The sequence below is a fragment of the Periplaneta americana genome, chromosome 5 (genome assembly GCF_040183065.1).
Source record: "Periplaneta americana isolate PAMFEO1 chromosome 5, P.americana_PAMFEO1_priV1, whole genome shotgun sequence".
Classification (NCBI taxonomy): Eukaryota; Metazoa; Arthropoda; class Insecta; order Blattodea; family Blattidae; genus Periplaneta; species Periplaneta americana.
This window is the reverse complement of record NC_091121.1, coordinates 100762488-100775417: the sequence shown is the minus strand read 5'-3', so window position 1 is coordinate 100775417 and position 12930 is coordinate 100762488. Positions and strand designations below refer to the sequence as shown.

General features: G+C 35.4%; 1 protein-coding gene across 5 annotated transcripts in view; it reads left to right on the top strand.

The window, feature by feature from the left end:
* The window catches only part of Mctp (multiple C2 domain and transmembrane region protein), a 1238231-nt gene that overhangs the window by 484745 nt on the left and 740556 nt on the right, over positions 1-12930 (top strand). Inside the window, exon 1 of one of the 5 annotated variants that reach the window (XM_069826341.1) lies at positions 2100-2147. The exons of the other annotated variants lie outside the window; for them this stretch is intronic. Coding sequence (XP_069682442.1) covers positions 2129-2147 — 19 coding nt within the window. The 5' untranslated portion in view covers positions 2100-2128. Of the gene's footprint in view, positions 1-2099; positions 2148-12930 lie in introns of those variants that run through there. 5 annotated transcript variants of the gene reach the window in all.

The following is a 12930-nucleotide window of genomic DNA, read 5'->3' as shown; positions in this document are numbered from 1 at the left end:
TTATTATGTCCACGATCTTGTGCACCTTTTGTTCAGTTCTAATGTCTTCACTTCTTTTTTTATCTAATAGTGTGCAGCCAGCTACAAATCTCGAAAACCTCATTTCGGCGGCCTCAATTCTTCTCTCATCTTCCTTTCACATCTCAATAATAGAGTTGATAAAGCCATCACTTTCTAAACTCTAGTAATGTATCTTTCTGAACCTTTTTACCTAGCGTTCCACATAATAATTCAACAAAAGAATTCAAATTATCTCTTTTACGGTTCTTCTCGTTGATCAGCTTATATATTTGAATGTACTGTATTGTCATTAGTTCCATAATTACATAAAAAAATTCGTTCTGGTTAGGTAAGATCTCAAAAATGACATTACTTTTGTTTTATCAATGGAGATGGTCACATTAAAGGTATTAATTTAAAAATTGCTTTCGCAGATCATTTTCATTGCAACTGACAATTCTTGGTCGTCTACTAATAAAAGTATTCAAAAATTTGTATTTCAATAGTAAAATTTTAATCATCTCACACTAAGTTCTCATTGTTTAATTTATACCATGCGAATTGTAAGTAATGTCTATAATTTCAAGGGGTTATTCTTTGAGACAATTCAAACAAAAACGTTCCATATCATTTTGATCGTTTTTACCTCCTTTTCGAAATAAAAATGGTTTTATATGAAACATTTCATAGGTATTTTGGGAAAGCCCTTGATTGAATTCCCAATATGCTCAGTCAATTCAAGAGAACAGTGTATTGTGATAATAAATTACTTAAAGAATTTTAGTTTTGTTGTTTAAATGTGCAGAAATTTTATCCGAACAAATTAAACATTGAACAATTCTTTTTTGCACGACCATGGTTTTTTGTTACATTTACAGCTATTGTTGTTAGACCTTGAAAGTTAGAATTCTCACACAGAAACTTGTTAGGGAAACCATTCTTCATAACATAAAACTATACTGAAATAGACCCATTACAGTGCACTTATTGCTATTAGTTATCATTAGAGTGCAGTTTTGCGAAAGCTTTAGAATAATATTGCTCTAAATTTTCGATACAAAATATATTGTATTTGCAATTTTAAAAATATGATCGCGCAAAAAATGTTGTACAATACACGTTTGTGAAGTGCATTACAAAATCTCGGCAATCGAAAACTCGCTCTGCTCGTTTTTCAAACTTTTCCTGGATTTTGTAAAAAACACTCCCCAACCTTGTATTGTAATGTAATATTGCAGGAGGAGTAGTATAATTGATATATTCACATATGAGGCCTCGCCAACCTCATTGAATAATCAAGACTGCTTTCTATAAGTAGTCGACATGTAAATATCTATTATTGGAGAAAAATTCGTTTCGGCAACGGGAATCGAACCTAGGACCTCTCAGCTATGCGCGCTGAGCGCTCTTTCCATCTGAGCTATGCCGAGACCCGATTCACGGCGCCGGCCGAACTCTCCTTCTTTGTATAATTGATGTTATAATTCAATCTCAATTCACTTTGTAATTTAAAATATATAGCATATGCATATATATATATATATATATATATATATATATATATATATATATATATATATAAACTCCAGGTCCTTTATTCCTGTTCTTTGCATCGGTCGTCATAGGTAGGTCAGTCCGGCAAATGTTTGCTGGGAAACTTTGAGTAAGTTAATGTCCCCTAGAGAATGTACCAACCTCTCGTAGGGTGAGATTATGATTGGGATACCATCTCAGAGCATATCATCATCGCTCTGTATATACTAGTCCCATAAGGAGGGTTGTATCTTCCGCCAGTTCGCCATATCTGAAGTCTCTTCCTATACCGATTCTGCACTTGGGACCTTCGTCGTAACCCTGACAATGGAACCCTCACAAAGGTGTTATCAGTCGAGGCAGCTGAACAAAGATTTTTTTACAATATGTTACAAGTTCCAATCCTCCTTTCTCATCCGGATTTGGGAACGGCAATGGCTGTACAAATATCATTGCTATAATCCATTCCGAAAGACTCTGATAACATCGTAAACTTGTGAATTCTTTATTGTCAGTCGGTCCACTTTCGTCCTATCAGTTGAATTTGTGCGCTCGGTTTAACTAGTTGTGGTTCGTGTATGGTGAATTTCTCATAATGGAAGTTATTACTCAGGGTATGTATTTTCAAAATCTGCTGTATGTGTTACTAAATTTAAACCTTTAACAACTGGATTAAAGAAATACTTGTTACATAATTTATCAATACTGAAAATTTGCTTCCTATTTCCGTTCGTTAATAAAATTTGTACGCATTTATGATTGATCGTATAGTTTAGAGATCCTAAGTTCGAGTTTATAAAATTTTCCTAAGGCTTCTAAGTATCTTAGCTCATTTAGATAAAAAAAATTGGCTTATGACGACCAGAGAGAGTTAGAACGCTAATCTAAATTGACAAAATTAATACCATCGCTCCTACCTAACAGATTTTTATGAGACTTTGTACTGAAGTTATATTAGCCTATAGTTTTTGTGTAGCCTACAGATCCGGTATTAAAATTTGGAGCGAGTCTTGATGAGAGTCCACCTTTATATAGGCAAAAATTTCGCACGACTGTCCACAAGTAGCATATATACAGGGGTCTTGTCTATTGGACATGCGCAGTATGTTGTAAGAGAAACTTATACAATAAGATAGCTCTAAATTTTATTTACGTATTTGTACAAATTCAGATTAATTACATTTGTATAAGAGAAACTACTCCTTTATACGAGGTACATTCAGACAAAATTAATAAATTCTCTCCAAACACGTTTTTATAAAACTGTGCAAAAAAATATGGAGCATATGCTACATGTAACTTCCGTACAAAGTGTCATAAAAATCTTTTAAATATATAGCTTAAAAGTTATTAATTTTGTCTAAATGCACACCGTATATAGATTCAAAAGGTACGGTCAACGGTGAGGAGATGATTCAGGGCGACATTTGGAGCAAGAAAGTCCTTTATCAGTTTTATTTATCAGAGTTACAATAGGTCAAACATTTAGTCACAACTAAAGTGACTTACACTAGTTACTAATTTACAGTACTTCATTGGAGCAGCTGCTCAAAATGTCCTCCGTTTGCACATAAAAATGCCTGGGCGCGTTCTCTTACTGCGCTGTGTACAAGATCTAACAGCCCGTTTCGTAGTCTGATGTCTGTTGCAGCTGCTTTAATTCGCTGGAGCAGATGATCTCCGTCTGTAATCTCCGTAGCGTACACATTTTCTTTCATAAAATCTCATACAAAGAAGTCCACAGGCATTAAGTTAGGAGACCGTGCTGTCCAGAACCCATAACCATAATCCATGTCTCGTTGTTCCGAGTTACTAAACATTTTGATACATTCTCTGTAGCTTCTCTGTTGGTAGTGAACTGTAGGTCCTACTGTAAGACGTGAGGGATGGTAATGTTGACTCCCCTCTGTCTTCCGCTATATGTAATCACAACATTTCACGGCGTGTGTTCCATTGTCATTCCATCAGTGGCCGAAATCATGGTTTGTAAACAAACCTAGATCAAAATAACTCACGGTAAATTAGTATTTATTGTAAGTATCATGAGATGTGAATTAACTGTTTCACCTGGTGTAACTCTGAAACGGTTGCAAATAAATAAAACTGAGAAAGGACTTTCCTGTTCTAAATGTCACCTCACCGGTTGACCTTACCTTTAGAATCACCCTGTAAAAGAAGGTCCTCTTATAAAAACGTAATCGGATTTGCACAAACATATGTTACCTGTAAGTTCTGAACAAAGTTTCATAAAATCTGTCGGATAGACGAGAAGTTATTAATTTTGTCCATCTAGATTTGCGGCGTCTCCAGTCCGTCTACATACGATTGCCTCGATTGCCCGACACTTATTCAATCAACGCAACGACTAGCCGGCAGCACGAACGCCGTACGGAGGTTTTACCCGACACTCATTCTCTGGACGGGAGTGTATACAGTTTTATATAGTGTGCTGCTGTGTGTTTGCATTTCGACTGCTGGCTGTTTATAGTCGAATTTATTGTACACCAAATAATCAAGATGTCATTCACTAATGTTTTTTGCGATTTAGTTCCATCTAACCGAGGACATCCCAAGCTTGTTGTAGATGGCTACTTGTTGACGAAAGATAAGCTGAGACTCGAATCCCTGGTTGGTAAATTGCATGTTGGCGTATGCATAATGATAACTTAAATTAAGAAAAGAAGAAATTCAGGTGAAAAGGAGACCAGAAGACATCCGCTGAATATCTGCTATGGCACCGAAAAAGCAATATGTCGATCGCGAAAAGAGAGTTCTTAACATCTACAGCTCCTGCATTTTGTCAAGACACTCGCGATGTGCAGTAGGGGAACAACGTTTCTGTGGAGGGGGTAGAAGTAGAAGGGAAGGTCAGGCGTGTATCTACCGAGTTCAAGGCAAAGCCTAAGCAATTCCCTATAATTCGTAAGTAGATTCAACCGATCTCGTGCGCAGCTCTGTAGGAAAAGTGGGGGAGTGTCTGGACATAATGCATGCGCTGTACAATGATAGAAGAAATATAATTATATTGAATTTTTGCGAGAAATCGCTCACAATACTGAACTGTAATTTTACATTACTTCTGTGGATTGTTAGTTGTAAATTTTTTAACATTTTAATTTTCAAGTTTTGATAATGTGTAGTCTAATAATAATAATTAAGTAATCATAATTATTTTAATAATTAATGTTAGTTACTTTGCAAGTTAGTTTGATACACGACGCACCTGAAGTTCATTATTGTCTGGCTTAAGGTCGGGAAGTGCTGTTGTCGAGCAATTGTAATATCTGGCAATTAGTGTCTAGTAAACGAGTTGTCAAGCAAAGTTGCGTTGGGCAATAGAACCAGACCCAGACACTATTATAAAACTAATTGGAGAAGACTGAGGTTTGCATTCGATTAACTGTCTTTTGTCAGTATGGCAACCTGTAAGCAAAACATGAATATTTCTCTAAGAATCTCTATGCCGTATACTATGTGTCAATACAACATCTGCTACGTCAATATTCACTAATGCCAAAGGCGCTGTAACAGCCCTCTAGGTAACAATTTCCGTAGCAAAGTTTGACGTATAGTTCCCTTGCCGCTTGAAGAACATTATTTACTTATTTCGTGGAGAGTCAATCTCAGTCGTGTCTCATTGCTGGAGCTTCTTTTATTGAGCTCAATCTGTCGGACAGATAGACTAATACCTTCCTGCAGTTCACTTGTTCCGAGCTTACTTACTTTGTTGAGAAAAAGTTCAGATTAAGCGGATTACTAGACAGATCTACCCACGCCAAAACTAGACTAATCTAATTTGCTAGAAAAGGGGAGAAAATAGACTCCAAATAGACGAGAGCGGCGCGGGACTATTGATCTAAATATCTAAGGTAAGTGCACCAAATAAGGCCATGCTAAAGTTTGCTTCGCTGGCATTTGGTTCTTTCTCAATGAATCTTTTTGAAATTTAATAAAATTAGAAATTTATTCATGAGAAAATGGAAAACTTAAAGGTTTACTGTTAAATTGTATTATTTGTTACTAAAAATGTAGATAATTCAACAAAGGGATAATTGGCCTTATTAGAACTGGGGTTCCAAAAAGACCAGCTCTGAAATTCCAAATTTTATAAATAAACAGAATTGATGTAGACTACTTTTCCATTGATGGAACAAATGATTGAATAAAAGTTTATTTTATTTAATATAATAAATAAAACTGTAAGTAACTGAGAAAATGATCTTTAGACTATGAATAACATAAAACGTTTCAAATTATAACAGAATTCAATCATTTTCACATTCTGGGGATTCAAAATGTACAATTTTGTATTTTTTTGTAATCCCAACACATTGTCCATGTACATATCTGCTACAAGTTTCACACAAAATCATATCTCTGATTACGTTCTCTTTATAAATAAAACAGTACCAGCATAAATAAATGAAATTAATGAATCCATTAATTAAGTAATCATTAAATAAATAATTAAGTTAATAAATAAACAAAAACAAATAAATACAAATAATTAATGCAAAGAATTTAATGAATCGTCTTGGTCCTAATAAAGCCATCGCTTGGCCTTAAAGGGCTACATACGTTTTGTTTCATTTTGTTACGTAAACTTACTTACTTACTTACTTACTTACTTACTTACTTACTTACTTACTTACTTACTTACTGGCTTTTAAGGAACCCGGAAGTTCATTGTCGCCCTCACATAAGCCCGCCATTGGTCCCTATCCTGAGCAAGATTAATCCAGTCTCTATCATCATATCTCACCTCCCTCAAATCCAATTTAATATTATCCTCCCATCTACGTCTCGGCCTCCCTAAAGGTCTTTTTCCCTCCGGCCTCCCAACTAACACTCTATATGCATTTCTGGATTCGCCCATACTTGCTACATGCCCTGCCCATCTCAAACGTCTGGATTTAATGTTCCTAATTATGTCAGGTGAAGAATACAATGAGTGCAGTTCTGCGTTGTGTAACTTTCTCCATTCTCCTGTAACTTCATCCCTCTTAGCCCCAAATATTTTTCTAAGCACCTTATTCTCAAACACCCTTAACCTATGTTCCGCTCTCAAAGTGAGAGTCCAAGTTTCAAAACCATAAAGAACAACCGGTAATATAACTGTTTTATAAATTCTAACTTTCAGATTTTTTTTACAGGAGACTGGATTATAAAGGTTTCTCAACCTAATTTTATTTAATAACGTAAAACAGTCCTAATTTAAATTACATTAAAAACTATTTTGAGATCTTGGAAATAGGTAAAATATACTGTACTGATATACATCACACACTTAATTTTTCATTAAATATATAAGGAGTTTTAAACAAAAACGCACTTAACGCATTGTACAACACAATCAGGTTGGGACGCACAGCTTTTTTCCTCCATGTATCCACTACAACTGACCACAAGCGAGTGGTTGATATGCCTTAACATTTACCAGAACATGCGGATGAGGTAGATGCTACCGTTTATCGCCAATATTTGACAGTTCTTCGTAAAACAGTAATTGATCTTATTGATCTACATGGCCTTACCTTATATCAGGCATGTCAATTGATGCCCACAGGAGCAAGCGCGCGCTTTACAGCCCAGGGGAGCCTGAGCGCTTTACAGCGGAAAGGAAAGAGACATACGAAAGAGGTGGTATATGCCGCTTGGTCGAGCTATTCAGGGATGGCCGGCACTGATTCAATAAAGGGAAGAGAACTTATTAAAAATGTATTCTATGTTAATTTTTAGATTTACCTGAGAAGTATAAGTGCATTATAATAATGTAAGTTTTAATTTTAATGCTCATTTTTCACAAGTTTGATTTTTTTTATTCAAAAGAAATATTTTCTCAACTTTTCGTATAGAAAAGTGAAATTTTCAGGTATAGGCTTATTTATTTAGTAGCCTTACAGAATGTTTTCGTAAATATAATATACCGTATATACCTATTACTGAAGATAGTGTATTGAAAATGTTGAAAATATTCGCATGGAAATTATTTGTAAGGAAATTAATTAACAAAGAAACTACTGTTACATCATAAGCAAAAGATACGTGCCCATGTGTTGTAAAAATGTCAGCTCTATAGCTTCAGCAGATTTCGAGAAAATAATTTAATATTCTGATGATAGGAAGTTGCTCACAAATATCACCTTAAAAGCATAATGCGATAAGAGTTTTGTTATGTAATATTAGTTACACTTAAAACAGATAGTGTACCTAGGTAACTTTGCTTTGTACTGTAATATTGTTAGTTTATTGATTACTTTTATAATGCTAAAGATACCATCAATATAAATTCCAACTTATCATGTCATACTCAATCTCTTTCTTTGGAATATCACTTTCTTTATGAATGATGTGTTTCATCCACTTAATACAGTATAATATTATACTACTATGGAATTTAAGTGAATATTCCTTCTTAACTCTCTATTATGTTATTAAGATTTAAAACACAAGTGAAATATTAAGAAAACAGTGTTAGTACTTTTGTTTTACAGACAATATAGATAATATTAAACAGAAAGAACCCATATAAAAATAACGACATAAAATTTCACGTTCCGTTTGAAGTTGGTGCACCACTGTTTTCTTAATCCAACAGGTTGCTTATTCATATACACAACCCTTCCTCTTTCCATACTTAGCGCTTGCTGCCCGCGCACGACGTCGTCAGAAAAATGCGCTTGCTTTGACATCACTGCCTTATATGGTGAAATGGTACATTGCTATCATTGTTACTACTACTACTAGGCCTACTACTGCTACTACTAATACTACTCCTGCTGCTCAAGTTGTCAATTGTTGAAATTATACTAGTTGTCTTTAATTTCGGATCGCTAAATAAAGTCGAAAACAGTAGTTACATAGCTTGCAACTTATTGCCCACTTAAGATGAATAATAAGTATGAAGTGATGTTCAAAATTACACAATCAGATTCTTTTTATGTTCTGAAAACTTGAAGATGAACAGATCTAATGCATTCATTATCTCATATAAGATATAATATAATACAATATAATATTGTTTCATTTATTCAGTCTACATGAAATATCAAATACAAAGGTTAATGACACTTATTTATGTAAGTGATCATTATATTCAATACAATTTAAAATTGGACAGCGAACGTTTTCGCCCTTCGGGCATCATCAGGCTTTACGTGCAATATCTTATACATTTAGTCTCTGTTGTGAAATGAAATACAATAATAATTTAATAATAAAATGAACTGTTCAAAAGTTGACTTGTGGTAATTGTATCTAAAATAATGTACAGATATAAAATGTTATGCATAATATTGAAGAACTGTAGCTGCATTGCTATGTTATATATAAAAATTATATCATCCATATCATCTCACATATTGTATATAACTTGGAAACTTTCTCTGACTTCAGAACTTAGCAACACAGAATTGTAACGATTCTTATGAAAGTAGTTTTACAAACTTCTAAAAATTCAATTCGAAGTTGTACATTGTATTCAAGAGGTCACATCTCCTTCCATATCGCCTTTCCTGTGTTCTCCTCTTACGTGTTATCGAACCTCAAATGAGTTGGAAACTGCTCTCTGTTATGAGAGATCTCAAAAATGAAAGAGAAAAAAGAGTTGAAGGCAGTTCCTCTTAGTTTGGTTCTGTCAGTTTCTGTTATAGTAAAATCAATTTCCTGTGTCAAAATGTTCCTTAAAGACATATCGTGATGAAAGGAGCCGCAGTGGATGTCGAAGCATCCCTTATAATTCTGAGTATATGATTTCACTCCTACAGGTTGACTTTGTAGTCGGAATTATACCAAACCTTTCCCAAGAAATGTAACAACTTTGTTTAAGCATTTAATGAATGGGTGATTCTATCTGTTTCAACTTTATTCTTTGATCTCACGTCCCTTACAGTTGAATAGAATAAATGGTATTGTATTCTATGCCCCTATATCATTCAATAACTTTATATGCCTAATAATTATCTCTCTTTATTATAAATATACATTTGTATGTGTTGTTCTATTATCGTTGTTAAGTCTATAGTACAAAACTTTACTCTTCGCAGCAATTAAATTTCTCTTTTTGTATATGTATGTGTATTTGCGTGCGTGCGTGCATGTAGCTTTAGAAATATCTTGCACCGCTTCCATTACTCGATACTCCAGATCTTCCAAGTTGTTGGTACCTTCTCTATATAAATTACTAGTGATTTCAAATGAGCCCACAAAACGAAGCCCAAAGGCGATAAATCTGGGGATCTTGTTGGCCACTCTATGTGTAGACTCTTCTACCAATCCATCGTTGTGGGGAAAACCTGGTCTAAGTGCTGACGAACATTCTGTCATAGTGAGTTGGAGCTTCATCTTGTTGGACATAGAAGTCATCTCTGAGTAGCCCACGAGTGACTGGATGTGGAAACAAGTTTTCGATAGCCGGTACTACGTGATATTGAAGCAAATCAAAGTATTTATACTATTAGCGTTTAGCGTTTCTCTAAAGAAGAAATTATCACCTAAAATACAGCCCAAATTTAAAATTTTTGTGTTTACTGTTTGTGGTTCTCATCCATCCGTTATGGATTTACGTCTGACTAGTATCGGCAGTTGTGTTTGTTGAAAAATCCATTCAGGCATAATGTGGCTTCATTTGACAAGACAATAATTTGTCTAAGAAAAACTGGATTGTTGTCATGCGCTCCATCATTAATTTACAAAACTACGTTCTTAAATCGGGATCGTCCTATGAAATTTTCTGCAAAAGTTTAATTCTATAAGGATGTTGGTACTTTTAAGGATTTTTATCATGAAACTTTAGCTTATATTGATATCTAACGTAAAATTTGTAGTAGAAAATTTTGGATTTTCTTGCACACGGAGGAAAACATCCATTGAAATATTCTCATGAGTTGCACTTTTCGGGCAACCTGATCTTGGTAAGTCCTTTACGCTTTCAGTTTGAGTAAATTTCCTTACGATTCTCGTCAATGTTGTATGTGGAATTGGATTGCGATCCGAATACATATCATTAAATAAATTCGCCGCCTCTCGATTAGATCGTTGTCTGTCTCAAACAGCCATCCATAATTAAAATTAGAGTTCTTTCCCTTTCGCTCAACATCAGATAGAATTACTTAACGCGCTATATGTCACATTCAATCCCTTAAATACTGCGTCTTCAGTTCAAAGTGTGTCATGGCTCGCCGTATGCCGTCATATGGCTAGCCGATGAGCCTAGAGAATTCAATCTTCCTACACTTCCGCAAAGGCGTATTACCTGTGTGCCAGAGAAGTTGCCTATCAAGTACGGCGTTCATTCTGAAGAGTACGTACCGATACGTACGATAACGCCGGTAGTGGCAGGAATGTGAACTACTTGGAAACACGTACGTACTGAGGTGAGTTCTTTTCTTACTGTCGGGATATGGGGAGGGGGTTAATACGATTACTTACGTAATTGTTGACATTAACTTCGACGGTCAACTTGGACATGGAGCATTTTATTTGTGTTGTGGAATGTTGCCATACGCAACCGATGATAACAAATACTCTGCGTACGACTTGGCCGCGCAAAACACAGTTCGAAAGAGGTTATGGTAGCTCACAGACCGTACAGGCCGCCATCTGTTGCTACGACGTTCAAGTTATACCGTACACGTTCTCAAGTTCAGATAGGACGCCTTGATCAGTAGGCAACTTCTCTGACATAAAAGCTGAAACTCGCTTCAAATCGCTGACTCACAACAGTGACATCATGCCACACTTTGAAATGAACACCCAGCAGATGTTTCTGTTTTAATAAACATGATTCCATGGATGTAAACAAAGAATAGTGAAATATCAGTAAACAAAAGAAGCGTTTTACTCGTATTAATTATTCGTTTGTCCTACATTTTTCTGTTTTCTTGATTTAGTAACAATAACTCTCTACAGAAGTATCTAGTGAAGGTACTTTTTGAAAAGCCTTTAATAAGCATTATTCGAAAATAGAATAATATATTGGATATTCCATTTAAAAATAAATCGGAAGTAAAAAACTCGGTAATACCACTACTGAGTTCTTAGTAAAAATGATTAGCATTATATTATTTTCCTTTCTATCAGAGACATTTTGAGCTCCATATTATGCTAAAATTGTTTACGAGGAAGGATCGGAATGTAACGCACAACAATTTATTTTTGCGAAATGTTTGATAGATAAAGAAAAGGAATAATACACAAAAAATCTAAAGGTTTTATCTATTTTTCTACCTACGAACCAAGTCTCTCGACACTTTTCTTCCATCGTGACATCAATTTCAGTATACCTTCATAGAACTCCGTTTTCTGGGAGCATAGCCACCTGCGGACGATCGATTTCACTTCTTCGTCCGAACCGAAGCGTTGACCTCCTAGGAATGAAAGTGAAAGTCTGGCGGTGCGAAGTCTGGACTGTAGGGTGATTAATGAGCACTCCCAGCCAAATTTCTCAAATTTTCCACCAACAGAAGCCACAATATGGGGACGAGCATTGTCGTGAAGAAGTCTGGCATTTAGGACGTTTGTGTTGAATGGCATGACGCAAATTTGTCAATGTTCGATCTGCTCTTCACACATAGACGTTGCTAGCAAACTCGCCATCTCTACTTAGTAGTTACCACTCGTTCCGCCAGGGAGACTCCTGGTCGAGCCATTGCTGTCTGTAGAGCAAGATTCAAACTATCTGCCAACTTTGAACGTCCGGACGAAAATAATATTTCGTAAAAAAAAGTGCGTTAATTTTCAATCCTCCCTCGTAGAGTTTCTCATAAATTCTACCTAGAACAGTGACACATATGCATCCCAGAATATAACTGAAGGGTATAAGAATAAGAAAAATATTAAAGGAAAATAATTGTAACTAAAGAAGGTGGAAAAGTAGAAAAGAAGGTATAAAAATAACAGGACAAAAATAGGAGACGAAGAGCAATAAAAAGATGTAATAAAAGAATAACTTAAAATGGAGTAAAAAAGATCAATGAAAGAAGATTATAAAAGTGAGAAATGAAAAAAAAGAACTTTTTTCTTAGAATTTGACGCAATTTAGCAAAGAGTGAACTGATATGTACCTCCGGTGAGTTAATTTACGGCCCCTAATTGTGCATCTCAGATCGTAATTGGAATAGAAGTTCGCTGTAATTATCTTTCCGTAATTATGGCGAGTCTTAATGCATTGATGACAGCTGCAGTTAGTGGGAATGGTAACACTACGAAAGTAATACGCGGGTAATCGAGCTACCAGGAGACCTGCACTCTTGCTCCTCGTCAGCTGAGGCGCGCCCCAGGGAATAGCAGGCAGGGACGAGTCTTCTGTTTCTTATTGCTGCAATAAGGGCCTCGTGTATGTGCAGATGGCTCACGAGATAGAACTTAAAGTGGATCTAGTCGTACGAAAATGCGATA